The following is an 18,682-nucleotide window of genomic DNA, read 5'->3' as shown; positions in this document are numbered from 1 at the left end:
TGATCTGACTCAAACAGGTTTCCGACCTATACACGGAACTGAGACTGCCCTTATCAATGTCACAGAAGAGGCAAGGAAGATCACGGATCAGGGAGGTATGGCAGCCATCATCCTGCTAGACCTAAGTGCCACCTTCAACACTGTAAATCACAGGATTCTATTACAGCGGCTGATCAACCTAGGAGTATCATCAACAGCACACTCATGGTTTGAATCATTCCTGAAGGAGCGTTCCTTCCAAGTGTTTGAGGATGACACTGCTTCCGTTAGTAAACCTCTCGACTGCGGGGTACCGCAAGGTTCCTCCTTAAGTCCCACACTTTTCAATATATACATGAGCCCCCTCGCTGAGATCGTCCGTCCCTTTGGGTTAAAGATAGTCACCTATGCGGACGATATTCAGCTAGTGGTGGCTCTCAGCTACTCTCACAACATCCCCAATAGTCTGAGGGACTGCTTAGAGGCAGTGACCTCCTGGATGACATCCTCCTGTCTCAAGTTAAACGGAGACAAAACCGAGCTAATGCTACTAGGCCACCGTCCCACTCTCAACATCGATCACCTCTGGCCCACTTGTCTTGGACCCCCCCCTGTGCCCAAAGACACCATCAAGAGCCTTGGCATCTGGTTGGATAAGTCCCTCAATTTCAACTACCAAGCAGCAAAGCTACCAGCCACCTGCTTTGGCCTACTCAGGATCATCCGAAAAATGATGCCCCTCCTTCCCTTTAACGCCAGACGGATAATGATCCAAGGCCTAATCCTTTCACGTCTGGACTTTGGAAATGCCCTCTATCTAGGGGCGCCACAGTCCACCCTGAATAAACTACAGGTTATTCAGAATTGTGCAGCATGCACACTACTCCAGATCCCACGTCGGATCTCAGTTCATTCAGAACTCAGAAAGCTTCATTGGCTCCCTGTTAAAGACAGAATTATATTCAAGGGCCTGTGCATTGCACATAGAGCATTTTGGAAATCAGGCGCCACAATCAATCACACCCTTGTCACACCTTACCAACCTAATAGACAGCTAAGGTCTACCTCCTCTCATCTCCTCACAATACCCAGAATCAAGAAAGCTAGATGTGGTGGACGTTCCTTCTCCCACAACCCGGCCAAACTCTGTAACTCCCTCTTCCCTCACCTGCGCGCAGAACACAACCTACTGTCCTTCAGAAAAAAGCTAAAAACTCAGCTGTTTAACAACTAGAACAGGCTGCCCTTGTCCCCTCACTTGCGTTTGTATGCAGCACTAGGACACCTCAGGGTAGCTACCGCGCTCCATAAATGTTCTTTTCATTTAATTTCTTTCACCTCTGGGGAGGTATTGTTTGGGCATCTATTCTAAGGTAAGGAATCTACGGCTAGAAGTCTCTATTATATGAACAAGTTACTGACCTTCTGTAATGCCTTATCTGGTAGAGACTCTAGCCGGATATTCCTTACCGACCCATCCATCCTCCCTGTTCTACGAACTGATTTCTGTGCATAGGGTGGCCTTTGCTGGTCTTTAGTGTCTGTACACTGGTCTGTCAGCATTCTATTGTGGCTCCGTGCTTCTAGCACTTAAATGTCACTAAAAGTAACTGATGTCAGTGCGCTGGGCTGGCGATAAATATATTTTCTGTGCTAGTCACTTCTGGTGCATCACCAAACAATGCCACCTACTGGCATGCAGAGGTACTGCTCAAGTTTTTCTGGATCCAGTCTGACGCCTGGAAAATATTCTAAGGTAAGAAATCTGCGGTTAGGTATAGTCTCTACCAGAAAGGCCGTTACCGAAGGTAAGTAACCTGTTCTTAGGTGAGGTGTGGGAATGTGCTTGGTGCTCAGGCAGTCGTGATATTTACAAGTGCTTATAGCAATATGTGTATCACACTTGGGTCACATCAATGCGACCTGTATTACAGTTTAGTTCTATTTCTACGGGTCTGTCATTGTTTATGTTGTTTCGATCATTTGGGAGTATTGGATCATCATCAGGACTCTAATGTAAGCAGCAGTGATTAATGGAGGACATGTAATGAACACGTGTGTTAGTGTCATATTGGAGCATCTATTATCGACTTGATAGTCGAAGGTTCAAATGAATACTCATGGAGATCATCTGTGCCTACTAGGAAAGCAAAATTAGACTGAACCAGGATAGGGTCCCGGTGAGAGGAGGAATGGTTGTCGGTCTGTCTAGCAGTCAGCAGCGTTCTTTGGCTAAGTGGGCAGCGTCTCTGAAGGAAGATTAGTGAGATTGCTACTCTCACTGGTACCCTTTCCTGGGATAGTGTAATTTTCTTCACAACAAGCCTTCCTGCTCTCCTATGATGCACAGAGGATCTCCATGAGAATTCTCAAGACTCTCTCTGACTGTCAAGTCGATTATAGATGCTCCAATGTCACACTTACCCAAGTGTTCAAATCTGCTCCATTTACCGTTAGGGCTCACATTAAATTAGAGTCTAGGAGTGAATTAAAATGCTGTTTACAACAATGACGGACACGTGTAAATATAATTAATCTGTAATATACAGGCCGCATTTATGTACCATGAGCGTGTACACACATTGCTTTCAGCACTTCTAAATTTCAACACTGCCTGAGCACCGAGCATGTTTTCACATCTTTCTCAAATTCCTTTAATGTTTGTTGGTTACAAAAAGTCTCATTTGACTTTTTGTATTATTACAATTTTGTTTGTTTTAACCCTATCGCGCTGCCGTCGGCCGTTGGACGTCGCGCGAGCTACCTCCCTGGTGCTGCGCACGTCCAACGGCTGACACGGCCGCACCGGTTTCTTCGAACGTTCAGCACTGGCGCTGAACGTTCGAAGCAGCAAACGGGTTAAATTTCCCTTTAATTATAAATAGTGCTGTCACTGTAGGAACCATTGTTACTTATATTCTCTTGATACCCCAGGTTCCTAGTGACTTCAGTGTTTTACCCTGTAGCTAGGTGCACATTAGATGTGAAAGTCAACACATATTGCACACTAGTAAATAAAAAACAGCCCCAATACTCTACCATGTTCCTGTGTAAAAATACATAAATGGAGGAAGGTAATAAAAGCGCGTGCTGAAGATTGGGTGTGAGCTTCTTGCCACTGCTCTTGTACCATCCAGTAATATTGAATCTCTCAAGCTTTTGACTCAAGGGATTGAATCACTAAGCACCATAGTTGCTGCAGGTAATAGTTTGTCCTATGTTTTTATGTTTTTTTGGTTACAGCAAATTGTAGCAGTTTAATTGAAACTAGCAATCAGTGCATGCAGTAAGTTTCTGTAAACACATTCTTGTAATTGAATTTTACACAAAAAACATTTTTGGTTATTTCCTGACCAGTGGGTAATTATTGTTCCTAAAGGCACAAAGACGTTTACTAATTATTTGCATGTATGTTTTTCTTTAAGGGAAGATAACGAAACCCGTTCAGCATTGGCAACCCTTCTCTCTCTTGCCTGTGAAGCAAGCAGCTGTCCAAAATGAGTCCTTGAAACATGGTATAGCAAGTAACTTGCAAAAATTGAATGTACCTTCAGGAACACAGAGTAAATTAGTATCTCCATACATGCAAGAAAAGACGTTGCCAATTAGCACTCCTAAAAATGAAGAGAATAGAGTGCCGACCTCTTCTGATACTCAAAAACCTTTCATAACTCCCAAGTCTCCGATAACTGTTTTGCCCACAGACACTCAGAAACAAATAGTGACACTGTACCCTCAAGAGAAGAGGCCTCCTGGATCGCAAGTAGGATTAGCAACACCCTTAATGCAGGAAATTACATCACCGGCTGGTACCAAAAAGGATGATATGGTCTATGTGCAGATACAGACATCTTCAGATGCCAAAAACTCTGTACTTTTGCCTCAACGCATGCAGACACAAGTGATGATGCTTTCCTCTCGAGAACAAGGGTCACCTCCTACATCACAGAAAAGATCAGAGTCTTCAGTCATTCAGGGACAAGTGTCACCTCTAGAGAATCAGAAATCTGTTGTCCCTCCTTTGCAGGCTCAGACTATGGCCAGAGAGATGGAGAAACAAGAGTTGACACAATACATGCAAGCTGTGGACTCTACTGATGGAACGGATCAGAAGAGGTTCACTACTTTGCAGCAGGTGCAAGTATCTCTCCCAGTCTCCAAGAAGTATGAGGTGGCCCACCATCCCCCAGGAGGGAGGACTGCTTCAGAGATTCAAGTGAGGGAGACTCTCAATCTTAAAGAAACATTGTGTACGGGAACTATTCAGCTTGAGGATTTCACCTATTTGCATGAACATAGCTCACCTCAAAGGATTCTCACTCCAGAGTCATCACCTAATTGTAATGAACAGATGTTGCCTGCATCAATTGAAATGGGGATGTTTGATGCTCCTATAGAAGGCACTACTGAATATTTTGTGTGGAAATTGCAACAGGTGAGCTCTAAGGAAGAGGGGTTAGGAGTGAGCATTGGGTTATGAGCTGTAGATGCTTATGAATAAAGTGAATCCCTAAATTGACAACTGCTGTAATCTGCATGTATGTGCAAGGTGGATGGTATAGTTGGGTTACAGGACTGATGATCAAGTAAAGAGGTGACCAGAATACCCTGTATATCTGAACCAAACATTTACTAGCACCTTGGTCAAATTTGACATCACTTGATGCTGATGTTGATTATACTTAGTGGCCACTTTTTGGCATGCTCATGCTACAAAGAGAGCTTCATTGTGACAGCACAGAGTGGGCCGAGAGAAGTTCAGATGGAGAGGTGAGTATAAGAAGAGGTTGAAGATAGGAAGAACTTTGAATATAGGGGATTCAGAACGGCTTTGCTAATATGATCATCTTCAGTCTTTTGTTTAATTTTATAGAATTGAGTTCTTATTGCAATGAAAGAGGTCTACCAGGTTAATGGCTCGCAGCCACCAAGTCATAGCCTGCAGGATGCTGTTGCAGCAACAAGAGAAGCATGCAAGATTTTAAGTTTCTGGTGAGGACATGAACTAGTCTGGGTTGGAAAGTAGTGACAGACGTTACAGTATAGGCTTTCTGTACGAGACAGGGCCTTAAATTTAACTTTGTATTCAATCAGTAGCCAAACCGGGATTCAGGTGGCACCCATTCATGGGCAACCAATAAAAGAGCCCCTATGTCACCTAGCAATAAAGTGAGCACACTACACTTGATTGTTGTGAGTTTGGAGAACGGGCTCCTCAGCTTCTTTACAGAGCCATTTGAATCAAAATACCCTTTGGAGTTTCCTCCAAGACCCCAAAACAGTTCGGCTTGTTGGTAATTTCATTGAAACCCATTTTCGAACGTCATTTTAGAGGCTTGACATTTCTTCCCTTGGTCATCCAGTGCACTCAGAATCTTACTTTACTCAAGTCCAGATCTTGATTATGTTTATGGCTTCCCTCACTGAAATAAGTTTTGCTTTCAATAGATTCTGTATTTTTGGAAAGTACGCTGATGTCCATGTTTTGAGGGGTAGTAATTGTTTCACTTTAAAAATGAAATGTTTCACTTACCTACACATGGACAGTCTATGACTTAAATACAAAAGGGCTGTAGTGCCTGGCTTGCCCACTACACACACCAGATTAAAGCCTTAGGTAATGACAGACGAAAGGGGTCCAACTCTGTTCTCACCACTGCTTAACTTGAGCTGGTGTTTGTAGTTGGGGTCTGCCAGCACTTATTTTTGGGGACTGGAACTTATTGTAACTTATCAGATGCTCACCTAGAGCAAGAGAGAGAAAAACACACAATGGAGAAAGAAGGATGAAGAGAAAGATTGAAAAAGAGTGGTACAGAGAGAAGACCGGGATGAAAAAGAACCTGCACGAGTGAGATGAAAAGTGCCTTGTGGTGGTTAAAAGAGGCATGAGGTGGAATCAAAACTATCCAGCCTTGGTATTCAGCATCCTGATCTTCTATAACACCGTCCTCGGTCTTCTAAACAAAACTTAGGGCTCTGGCACTTACTATATTACAAAGCAAGCACTGCTCTTCACTCCTCATAGCTTCAATCCCTTATCACCCATTCCTTTCCCTTGCCAGTACTTCTTTCGTTTCCATTCCCATATATTGTACATGAGCCCTATCAAGGGTTGTCAAGGTGTGTTTTATCTTTAAAATACCCAGTTCACCCTCCTTTAGGAGCATATTAGATCCCCATGTTCTTTTCAACTATTCATCATCCTAGTTCCTACCTTCTGTATTACTCTTCCATGATTATTCAGGATTCTTTCACATCCCTGTTGTTCTTCTACATCCTTTTGATACCATCATCTGTTATCCACTTAAGTGCATCCTCATTGACCCCTTATTACAGTTAAAAGAGAACATGGCAAATCTCACTTTCAAGTTGGCTTTACATTTAGATGGACTTTACATCTGTGAAGCCAGTTGTTACAGATCCTAGATTGATCCCGGTTTTGCCGAATACCACTTAGCTATGAAATACTTTGATGCAAGTAATCTGTAATTGTGGCTTGGTTGTTCTCAATGGGGGTCACTTATTCTATTAGCTAAATCTGCTACCTTCCATGGCGTCTGCATCGGGAGAGTTGGTTAGATCTGATTCACCACCACCAAGAACGTTCAATGTCAGCAGTTCTGTGTGCTGGAGTTTCCAAGGCTGTTCTCACTCTGAGACACTTCATCATGAGTGGCGCTCAGGCTTCCTGTAAGCCTTTCTGCCAATACCTCTCCTGCCCAGAGTTCTCAAAAAGATCAGGAACGATCAGGCCCACATCATCCCTGTGGCTTTGGACTGGGCACGGAGAGTCTGGTATCCCCAGCTGTTGAGCATGGCCATCAGTCCTTCAATCAGGCTGCTCCTTCAGGAGAAGCAGCATGGTAGGGTTCCTTACCTGAACCGGTCTATGCTCTGCCTTCTTCTGTGGAGATTGTGCGGGACAGTTGACCGCTTTCGACCTTCCGCCTAAAGTCTGACATTTTCTTGGCAGACAGGTGTCCCTCCACCAAGATGGTAGACGCCTTCTGTTGAGGAAAATTTGTGGCATGGTGTACAGACAGACAGATTGATCCCCTTTCTGCCCCTCTTTCTCAGGTTCTTCTTTTCATTCAATCTCTTGCCCAGCAAGGCTCTGCTTTGGGCACTCTTAAAGGCTATCTTTCTGCTATCTCAGGTTTTCCGCTATTACCTGACCAGCCTTCCTCCCTAAAGATTTCTGTTTTAAAAAGGTTTCTGAAACGTTTACTATATTTATTCCCACCTTCTCCTTTTATTATGCCCCAGTGAGACCTCAGTCGCATCCTCACTTTCCTTATGGTGGCTGCCTTCGCGCCTCTGCACAATGGTCCACTCATGCTTCTTTCCATCAAGATGTACTTTCTTGTGGCTATAACATCTGCCCGGAGTACGACTAGAGCTAAAGCTGCAACCACTGCGTTATTACTCAGAGTTCCGTTCTGCCAGGCAGCATCGCCTGCTTCCTTGCACATGTTTTCCAAACACTACTGCCTGGACAGTCAGATCCGTAGGGATGGACATTTTGCCCGTTCTGTACTGCAGGACTTCCTCATGTGAAATTGGTCTGCCGACCCACATTCAGGAAGGTATTGCTTGATAAGGAATCTACGTCTAGAAGTCTCTATCAGATGAACAAGTTACTTTTCTTCGGTAACGCCCTATCTAGTAGAGACTTATTCTAACCCCAGGTTTCTTACCAACCCACACATCCTCTCCACAAACAGATTTCTAGGGACTGGGTTTTCCCCTTTCAGGGCCCTAGTGTTTCACACCAGTGGTCCGTGTGCTTTGTGGCTCTGTGCTTCTGGTGTGGAAAGTCACGAAAAGTAACAGACGTCAGCGCACTAGGGTGGCGCCTATGTAGGCACCGTGCGTGTCACTTCTGGGGCATATGATACTGACAAGGCTGCGCAGAGCTGAATGACAACACCTACCGCTTCGCAGGGGTACTGCTCATGAAAATGTTCCAGATTCAGTCTGACACCCTTTGAATAAATCTAAGGTAAGGAATCTGAGGCTAGATAGAGTCTCTACCAGATAAGGCGTTACTAAAGGTAAGTAACTTGTTGATTTAGGTGAGCATCAGTAATGTAATACTGAACTCTCACAGTGGTTTGGGGTGAGATGAGAAGGCCCCAGTTAATTGGATGGCAGGGGCTTTACCCTGGGTGAGGGAAGGGGAATTGAATAGTTTTCGTTTACGCTTTGCCCATACCTGGTGTAGTAGAGCAACAGACAGCAAGCTGTCTGATTAGACCCCAATCCTCGCCTGGCCCTGGAGGTCGGTGAGGACTGTGTCCCTGACTACGTCTGACTTTTTGTTTTGGGAATAGCTGTAGCACTCGAGGACACAATATGGATAGCCACCCTGAATATCCCAGCACTTGATGCATATATGGAACGGTCCCAGGCACATGCCTATCTGAGGCGACATGGGATAGGGATTGCCATGTTACAGGAGACACATTTGATTGAGGAAGAGGTGGGCAAAATGAGGAAGAAGTGGTGTGGGCAAATGTTCTCCTCTACGTACTCGTATGCTAGGGGAGTTACCATTTGGGTGGCCCTAGAGATTCCTTTTCAGCACAGGCAATCCACAGCAGATATGAGGGACTCTGTATCATAGTCTGTGGTCTGCTAGTTGGGTGGAGGTGTGCCTTTAAACTCGTATGCACTCGAAATAGAGGACAAGTAGTTTTTTCACATGCTTTCTCATCTCATTCTCCTGAACATTGACTTGCCACTGATATGGGCTGGTGACTTTAATTGCGTTTAAGAAGGCGACTTGGACAGGCCCACACCCAGACATCATACTAAGCCTGGTATGAGTGCACCATTGCTTGAAGCCATGGAGCAGTTGAATTGCGTTGATACCTAGTTTGTTCTACACCACACAAACAAGCAATATTTATGCCATTTAATCACACTTAACACATACACCCAACTGGACCGTATTGGTATCTAGTGAAACAGCCCTCAAGTGCGAGAGGCCAGGTACTAAAATAGATTCCTCTCTGGCCATTCCCTGCTGGCCCCTAGCTAAGAGGGTTTCACTCCTCAAGCGTGGATACTGCCTTGATGACTTTGCCCGAAGGCCCTTACTGATGCGGTCTTCCTTTGGCAATCAAGGCTGGCCTGGATGAGTACCTAGACAATAATTGGGAGTCCACAGAGACTTGCGCAGTGGAACGGGAGGCACTAAAGGTTGCCCTTTGTGGAGATTGCCTGTCTACCTCATATGGTTTCAAGCAATATCTGTATCGCACCCTGGCGAGGTATACCCAACCTGCACACCTGCAGACACCAGAGGGGGGAGGACGAACAGATGCAGGAAAGACTGGCTCTTTGGAGGGAAATAGCTGGAACATGGAACACACTAGACAGGCACAACTTTACAAGTAAACGCTGCAGAGGGAGTGGGGAAACCCCTACCTCACTTGTATTGAATTTTTTGTTGTGATGCAGCCCGCTATAAATGACCCCCTGGCAGACTATCTTGCTTGCTTCTATGTGCAACCAGGCCCGCCTTACCTGTCACTGATCAGGGCATTTCTGGAGACCCTACGGCTTACACGGCTCCCCAGATAGATACTGAGGCACTTGAACTAAACATATCATTGGAGGAGGTGATGGCCGCGATTCGAATGTTGCCCATGGTTAAGACCACCTAATGGGCATGGCTTCCCCTCTGAATTTTAGTAAGTGTACACCGTCGTCCTGGCGGACATGCTCCTAGAAGTCTACTTAGAGGTGAAAGACAAGAATGGCTTACCAGACTCTGTTAGAGGCTACCGTTGTAATGGTGCAAAAGCCCGATAAAGAACTGAACGTGTAGCGCCTGTTGTCCATGTTAAGTGTAGACCCAAAAATTCTTGCCAAACCGTTGGTGAAGCCCTTGCCGTGCAGAGTAGGGTCTCTGGTATACGGGGTCTAATGCAGCTTTATCCCTGGCCCGCAATGCACTCATGAATATTTGGTGTCTTGGCCATGTAATGGCCTCAGTCGAACAGATCCAAGATGAGTGTGCCCCAGTCGAGCTTGATATTGAAAAAACGGTTGGCTCCCTATAGTAGAACTACATGTTTGAGGTCCTTCGAGAAATTGGTTTTGGTGTGATTTTTCTTTGTTGGTATGACTTCTTTATAGGGACCCAACCGCACACGTTCTCTCAGGCAGCCGAACATACTACAGCTGGAGAGTTAAGAGGGGGACTAGGCAGGGAAGCCTGTTTTTAAAAAAAACGTATTTTTATTGATTTTCACAATAATACAAATATTATATCCGTCAAGTCGCATCATGAATATTGCGTTCTTACGTGAACAAAGTAATCGAAAACATCCCCCTCCCGGGCTCAAGCTAACATTTGCATATATTGCATGTGGTTATACCCCACGTGGACACAGTGATACATATCTTTGCATATAAATTCCATTACATGAGCAATACACATACAGTTTAGACTGTCCCACATCTTACATTTTCTACACCATCTGACAATACTTGCAGCCCCGAACTATGCATTCTGGTGCTATTCTTGTAATTCTTTGGCCACAAACTCCTCCTTCATTGCATTCCAGTCGAACGAGATAGCTACCTTTCGCATCCCTTTCTGTTTTTCTCTTTGAAGCTCCGCTACCTCCGCCCTTCCCTAATGCACCATCTCATTATACCAGTCTAATAACTTGGGCGGCCTGGTAGCTTTCCTCCTCATGGTTATATTTTTTTTGTGCCAAGGGCTTCCCTTCTTCCCCTTGGGACCTAGGCTTAATATGCAACATTCCAATGACTGAATGTTCCTCGTTGGTGCCACACTATTCACTAGGTCCTGAACTGAACTTTGGGGGAAGGTCCTGATGCCCATCCCGTCATGGAGATTAAACCCCTCATTACTGGAAGGCTCGGTGTTCTGCAATGCTCTTTCCGTGGCCATAACCCACTACTTTACTGAGAACAGCGCTTTACCATGGGCATCCCCAATAGGCTTCCAGTTACATCCCTCTCGTGCTGCCCCAGGCCACTCTCACTGCCCAGGCTGCCCCGTACAGCTCACCTTCAAAGGCTATGTCAGCCACTGCACAGTGATTTACACCTCGGACTTGCCTCAATGTTCGAAGCACACCTCAGTCCCAGGGTGGTTCGATTTCCCGTAATTTCCAGCCAGGGCAAGTCTTTGTCTCCTGGACTGCCGCAATGCAAGGGACTAAGTCCGGGGTAACTTAGTTCTGGGTCCCACACACGTCCGTCTCACCAATTTCGCCGAGTGTGAGCTGGTCTCCTACTTCAGTCCGCCATTTTCGGTCGAGTCCGGGTCTGTCACATCTCTATATTCTGCAATACCACTGATCGTAGCCCTCAGCTCTCCTCGTTGGCAGCTCTTTAAGGGGAAGGTAGGTCGCGCTCTTTATAATCGACCCGACCCGCCGCCTTCTGTCCGCAGGGCCCACATTTCTCTTCCGTGTCACTCTGCAGTTTCCATGGCACCCCTCAGATGCCACCTGATCTCCAAGGGCTAAACCAAGCCTCAAACAGCCCGATATCCAGGCTGCCGCCGTCCACAGATCCTACGATTCCTTGTGCGCCGTGATTTGAGCACCAGTGGTCCGATGTCTACCGGATAAATGCCCCAGTGTCAGGGTGGGTTACGGAGCTCCTCTAGCTCGCGTCGGCCATGCTCGGCGGTTGGCCATGCCCCTCCCAGGGATGCCTGTCGTTGCCCCTCTTGTTCGCAATAGAGATGGAACCGTTGGGGTTTGGCTACAACAAGAGATGGAGCCACGAGTCGGCAATGGAGTGCATGTGGGATCTATGTATTCTTATGACACTTTGGTGTACGTGATGCAGCTCAGCAAATCAGTGCTGGCGGAAGAACTGTGATTGAAAAGAGTGTGAAGGAATGAGGGGGCAGTAGTGGATTTTTCATGCTGGGCGGATATGCTTTTAACCTTTTTGCATGGTCAGATCGATGAGGATGACACTGTTGGGAGCACTAGGTCCTAGGCTGCCCTTGGTAGGCAACAGCTGACCCATGCCTGGTTGTATCACATGTTATGGGGGAGACTGGGGAGTGGCTGTGCCTAGTTAAGACAATATAACAAATGGGAGGGTGTGGACTGCAGAGGGTGGCTGGACATTGATGAGACATATGACATTCTGCCTACAACTGATAAGTTAGCACCATTGCTATGTATACTGTTCCTCATTACTAGGTGTACCTACTGTGCTTGTGTGGGGGGGGGGTATGCAGATGGTGTCTTGCTGTTATTTTATTGAACAGATTAAATTACTAAAAAAGATTATAAAAATAGAAAGCAGAGTTAATCAACATTTCTGCTCATACCCTTTCTTAGAGAGTTTTCAGGGAATTGAGTCATAAGAGTGTAGCTAAATCACACTCAATGTTAAAGGATTAAGATAAGGAATACTAACAAAGTGGTAATGTCAATGTAAAAAAATTATCACTTTTAAGTTGTGGTTCATTAAAATTCCAGTGGCACTTTTCGTAGGTATACTTTACAGTTGTGTCCTATTATGATAATTCTCTTGAATTTGAACTAGTCTGCATTGTGAATGACTGCATTGAAGGATTACCTAACTGATAATTGTTTATTTTGTTTGCAGTTGGAGGAAGAGGCAAAGGTTTCCCTGGCACAGAAAGGGCCTGGTGGGACCATTGATTCTGAGCTCAAGGAAAAAATAAGATTTGTAAGTGTTTGAATGGAATGAGGATTGAGGAAGGAATTTCTATATGTATAGTACAGTGTTTATAGCACTGTGTTTCCTCTCATTGAAATGCAGTTGTTGGTTGCAGTCCAAATGATGTTGTAGCAGGGTTTCCTAGCTGTCTCATTTTAGAGAGCCACAGCTTCAATAGTTTGCCTAGAAAGGAAGTGACAAGTCCACAGCCTGAGGTAACTATGACCCTGTCAGCTAAAGAAACTAATTACTACCTTGTAAAAAGCTGATTTTGATATGCCAACTAGAAATGGAAAAATAGTCGTTAGGTGGGCTAACTCATGTACCCCTACAATCTCTTGTTGATTGTGTTTTTGTCTCTGCCTATTTGCACTGTTCTGCTGCCTTTTAATTAGGCTTGTGCTATACAGATGACTCATACATACACAAGCTTTATCCTTTCTACTGATATGTGCAATTATCTCTTGTACAGGCAAAATGGCCTCTTTAAGTTGTCGTGTCATGTCAGAAGTTCTTATATAGTGCAACTTATCACCGTAAGGTCTCAATGCGCTTACAGTACAAAAACGATTGATCACATGTGATGCTAGAGAATGGGAAGGGAACTATTTGGGGAAAAAGCCAGGTTTTTAGGGTTTTGTGGAAAAGTTTGTGTTCAGTGATGGATTAAAGATGGGGGGGGGGGGGGCAGCTTGTTCCAGAACATAGGGGCAAGATAGGAGAAAGAGCGCTGACCGTATCTGGAAGTCCGGGCACGAGGTTGAATCAAGAATGATTTGCTGCCAAATCTTAAAGTTCTTTTAGGGACATACCAGTTGAGTTTTTTTTAAGGTATTTAGGCCCATTATTGTGCAGAGTATTATGTGTTATGCTCAAGATCTTGAAATGGCTTCTCTGGCGAATGGGGAGCCAATGGAGCTTTTTCAAACATGGCACAGAGGATGTTCTAGGAGGCAGATCGAGGACTAATCTGGCCGCTGCATTCTGGAGGGTCTGCAGTTTTGCCAGCAGATCCTCATTGAGTGCAGCGTACAGGGCATTGCCATAATCAAGATGGCTAACAATCAAACCCTGTACCAGAGGTTTCCTAGTTTCTATAGGGAGCCACCTGAAGATCTTCCTGAGGCTGCGCATGATTCCATAGCAGGTACTTGTCACTTTGGTAATGTGATTCTTCATGGACAAGGCACAGTCGATTATGATGCCCAAATTCCGTACTGCAGATTTAGGGGAGGGACATACTCCCAATTCCGATGGCCACCACTCTTGTGTCCAGCATTTCTCTGCTTTGCCGAACAAGATGATTTCGGTTTTGTTTGCGTTCAATTGGAGTTTGTTTTTACACATCCAGCTGCTTATCTCAATCATGCATTTCTTAAAACGGGAACGGGTGTCAGCGTGATCTGTACCGCATGTGGTAAGCAGCTGGGTGTCGTCGGCGTACGGCACAGTTTTAAAGCCGTGTGAGTTAATGATTTTCGCCAGTGGTGTTAAATACTAGTTAAACAGCAGGGGGCTAAGAATAGACCCCTGGGGTACCCCCACTGTTACAGGACGGCTACTAGAGACCAAAGTGTCGACTCGGACGGTGGTGTGGCGGTCTGTCAGATAGTTTTCAATCCAACCGAGGGCCCTTCCTCTGATACCTATCTCCCACAAACGATGTTTCAAAATGTTATTGGAGATGGTATCAAATGCTGCGGATAGATCCAAGAGGATAAGGATGGCTGATTCGCCTTTATCCACTGCGAGCCTGATGTTATCCACAATTTCAATGACCGCAGTCTCCGTGCTGTGTCCAGCACGGAGACGGGGTTGTGAGGGATCCAAGACCACATGCAACTGTGCAAAGGCAGCGAACCGTTTATTGACTAGATGCTCCAACACTTTCCCAAAAAAGGGCCGTAAGGAGATAGGCCGGTAATGGGCTTGCAGCATAGGATCATCAGAGATTTTCTTTAAGATCGGCTTTACTTGTGCTTGTTTCCACTTGGATGGCACAATGGCCTGCTCAAGGGAAGTGTTAAAGATAACAGTCAGGGAGTTGGCCAGAAGTGGCGTGATTTTAATGCAGCGGCGTGGAGGGATAGGGTCCATAGGGGAGCCGGATTTTATTTTGCTTAAACCCTCCAAAGGTTTCGGTGACTGTTATCGGATCAAATTCCGTCAGACAGTGAATGTCATTAGAATCGGCCAAGGGGGGAGGTAATGTCAAACTATTATTTTGCTGAGGATAGTCTAGGTCAGTGTTAGAAAAGGAGGAGTAGATTACTTTGATCTTATTATCAAAGAATTCAGACATAGACTCTACCCAGTCTTGAGTGGGGCTAAAAGAGGACTGTTCGGCCTGAGGAGAAGTAAATTCTTTTAGTATTTTATATAGTTCTTTGCTGGAATTGGCCGAATTGTTTATACGCGAGGTTAAATACACTTTCTTAGCCATTTTGATGTGTGTTATATAGCATGAATGCAGTAATTTATATTTTACTCTGTCTTCTTCCGTTTTTGTTCTACGCCAATTACGTTCAGCTACTCGGCTTGCTTGCTTATCTGTTTTTAGGGCGATCGTAAACCACGGGGAGGCTACAGATTTCACATTGACCTTTGTTTTAGGAATGGTTGCATCCAGGGCATGTGAGATAGAGGTCTCTAAATTTGTTACCATATTGTCCAATGAGGTGGCCTGTTTTATTAAGGGTTTAAAATGAGCAAGGAAGGCTTCAGGTGTGAGTTTCCGCCAGGGTCGTATGAGCATTCTCTTTTTTACTTATTGATTTAGTTGCGGCTTGTGTAGGAAGACTAAACTTTAGAAGGTAATGGTCAGTCCAAATCATAGGAAGAGGGGCTTTGTTATTCAGTTTGGGCGAGCTAGTAAAAATTAAATCTAAAGTATGACCCGCACAATGGGTCGAGCCAATTACTCTTTGGGTTAGACCGAGGCTTTCCATTGTTCTAATTAAGTGACAGGTTGCGGGATCCGAGGGTTGTTGGGCATGATAGTTAAAATCCCCAAGCAGGAGGAAGTTTTCAGTTGCCAATGCATGAGAAACTATTGTTTCTAATAGATGGTTAACAAATTTAGTTTTGGGGCCAGGAGGTTTATAAACTAAGGCCCCTCGCCAGCTGTCAGAGCTAGAGATTTTAATATTTACAATCATAATTTCGGCGATAGAATCGGAAGAGGCATCCATTAGTTTGATCTCTATAGGGGCTTTAGCCGCAATTGCTATGCCCCCACCTCTGCGCCCTTCTCTATCAGACCTAATTAGAAGATATTCTGGAAGGAAGGCGGACGCAATGTCTGATACCGCCTGGTTGTGGAGCCACGTTTCGGTAGAGAAACAGATGTCGGGTTTTTCGGTTTCTAATAAGCTCCATAGCTCTATTGAATGTTTTGGTATAGAACGCATGTTAAGGTATAGTGCGGACAGAGGTTTGGTTTTTTCTTGACTTTCATTAGCCAGTGTAGCAACAGGCTTCAAAATCGAAACTGTGTTAGGTCTAACTTTGGCGTTGGTTGCATGGGGGCATTTAGGGGTCTCTATCCCGGGAGTAAGGTAAGGATATGCTGGGTGCAGTGTTATCGGGGAAATTGTCCCTGGGTGGAAAGTGTTAGGAGCATTCAGAGATTTCAGTTTGTCGCTGGTGTAGCACAGCATTGTTAGGGACGACTTACTCAGTTTGTGGTCAGGAAATGGGCGAGGGTCTGGGCGGCAGGTGGCGGTCAGGCGCGGACGTCGGCGCACCGCCGCGCGCGTCCGCGCTAAGATTAGCTTTAAATGGGGAGGGAGGCGGGTCAGTTGCGGTGACGTTGGCCAATCAGAACAAGGATTTGCTTTCTGCTGGTTCCCTGTCCCTCCGCTCAATCGGCACACGCCGTGGCGGACCGGGGACCGGAGCCAAGGAGTAACAGAGTGCAAAGTGCAACACAGGTAAATACAATAAGTATACAAGTTAAAAAGGTTGTAACTCTGCCACGAGTTAGTCGGTTCACTAAATTAAAAATACAGACCCCAAGCACTAGCGCAACAGCTTGTGAGTGGAATTTGCCGATTTTATGCTGCGAGCGTCCGCGCTAAGGTTAGCTTTAAATGGGGAGGGAGGCGGGTCAATTGCGGTGACGTTGGCCAATCGGAACGAGGATTGGCTTTCTGCTGGTTCCCTGTCCCTCCGCTCAATCAGCACACGCCGTGGCGAACCGGGGACCGGAGCCAAGGAGAAACAGTATACAAGTTAAAAAGGCTGTAACTCTGCCACGAGTTAGTCGGTTCACTAAATTAAAAATACAGACCCCAAGCACTAGCACAACAGCATGTGAGTGGAATTTGCCGATTTTATGCAAGTGTATAATATAGTTTTATCATAGTGGATAGGAAACAATGCATTGTAGACTAAATTAGTACAACTCTATTGACAGGCAATTAATCTGGAATTTTCAATGATGGTAAGCCCTAATTTTATTCAAGGCTCAGAGACTTAAAATATGCCTTACATTCTAGCTTTTACATTCATCAACCATAGAAATGAAAAGAAAAAGAAAATCTGCAGCCCTAAACACAAAACTGCAATACCTGGAAAACTCTTGGCCAAGAACAACAATTCTCTTTTTCTTGTAGGGGATTCCGTATAGTCATAAGCACTTGAATAGTCCCGCCCACGTGCGGGGACCCCGGAGCACTTCCTTAGATATATCTTCTTAATTGGATATTTTTAGCCTTCCCTCAGGAAGGCCTGCAATGACACTTAAGAGATGCAGACAATAATGCAGCCTAACTAACTAGACTACACTAGCCATTACTTCATCTTGAAGTGAAAAACGATAGCCAGCAAACTTAAAATTTTGCAACTTTTTGGAGTTTAATACACAGAGAAATACTCTCCTTCACAAAGCCCCTTTTTCATAATAGAGATGAAGGGTAGGACAGAGAAGCCCCATAGGATGCCATTATATGTCTAAAAATAGAAGCTGTGCCTGTAAGTCTCCAGAGACCACCAGTATCCCATGATGTACAGCCAATGGCAGTTACTTCAGTTCTTTTTTCCGGCTCCTGTTAACAGGACCATGGTGCATTGAACTCTTCCTTTCTTTGGTGTTTTTCATCGAAACGGCCTTGACGTTCCACGCCCAGGAGAAGATCCGCCAAGGAGGTTGCGGAACCAAGGGTGAGAGACTCTTGTTTGCCATGGAGAGCCCCTACACCGCCGGGGTCGCCGTCTAGGACAACGTCGACTCCCCATCGGCTATCGTCGTTGAGGTGACACCGGCGCTCGCCGTCGGAAGAGTCATTGACGCTCGCCGTCGAAAGGTCACCGATTCTCGCCGTCGAAGTCACAGGCGGTCAATGCCTAGAGGACACAATCAATCTTCGACTCGATTGACGTTGAGCCAGTCGACGTCGAGAGGAAGTTCTCAGTCAAGAAGACGTCAAAGATCACCGTCGACATGTAAATCGACATCGAGGGGGAAAGCTGGATCTTAAGATGAATCTATAGCTCCTTCCTCACTTCAGGTGGCTCATAACAAGAGGAGGTTGATTTATACTTCAGATTCGGAATATTCAAGGACATATTCCTCAACTAGGTCATCAGCTCAGTCGGTTTCTCATCCTCCAGATGAACTGACTCCTCTACTGCCACCTCCTCCACCTCCGCCGCCGCCTCCTTCTCCTCCACCACCTCGGAACACAACACCTCCGGCACCTCGAAGACCAAGATCTAGGTCACATGCAAGGGATCATCCTCGCACCCACAGATTCTCCTCAACTAGATCTCATCGTCGACATCATGAGGAGGGATCTCGCTCTCGACAGACCAGGGACACGTCCTAATCGAGTACTGGGAGATATTCCTCGACATTATCAGATTCTTCTCCTCAAAGAGTTTCTCCTATAGATGACATCACTACTTTCCAAGAGGTTTTGGAGCAAGGTGCATCTAAATTGAACATACCGATGTCCACCCCGATTCCATCGGCCTCTGTAATTTCTGAGACTCCAACAGAGACAAG

The 18,682-nt window shown here is 45.5% G+C and overlaps 1 protein-coding gene across 3 annotated transcripts in view; it reads left to right on the top strand.

The window, feature by feature from the left end:
- The window catches only part of TDRD5 (tudor domain containing 5), a 1,858,625-nt gene that overhangs the window by 532,232 nt on the left and 1,307,711 nt on the right, over positions 1-18,682 (top strand). For all 3 annotated transcript variants that reach the window (XM_078643707.1, XM_078643699.1, XM_078643690.1), the window contains exons 4-5: positions 3,405-4,414; positions 12,601-12,684. In XM_078643707.1, coding sequence (XP_078499833.1) covers positions 3,405-4,414; positions 12,601-12,684 — 1,094 coding nt within the window. The remainder of the gene's footprint in view (positions 1-3,404; positions 4,415-12,600; positions 12,685-18,682) is intronic.

This window comes from Lissotriton helveticus, chromosome 1_1, assembly GCF_964261635.1.
Source record: "Lissotriton helveticus chromosome 1_1, aLisHel1.1, whole genome shotgun sequence".
Taxonomy (NCBI): domain Eukaryota; kingdom Metazoa; phylum Chordata; class Amphibia; order Caudata; family Salamandridae; genus Lissotriton; species Lissotriton helveticus.
Note: the sequence above shows the minus strand (reverse complement) of the source record. Positions and strands in the feature narration are given on the sequence as shown.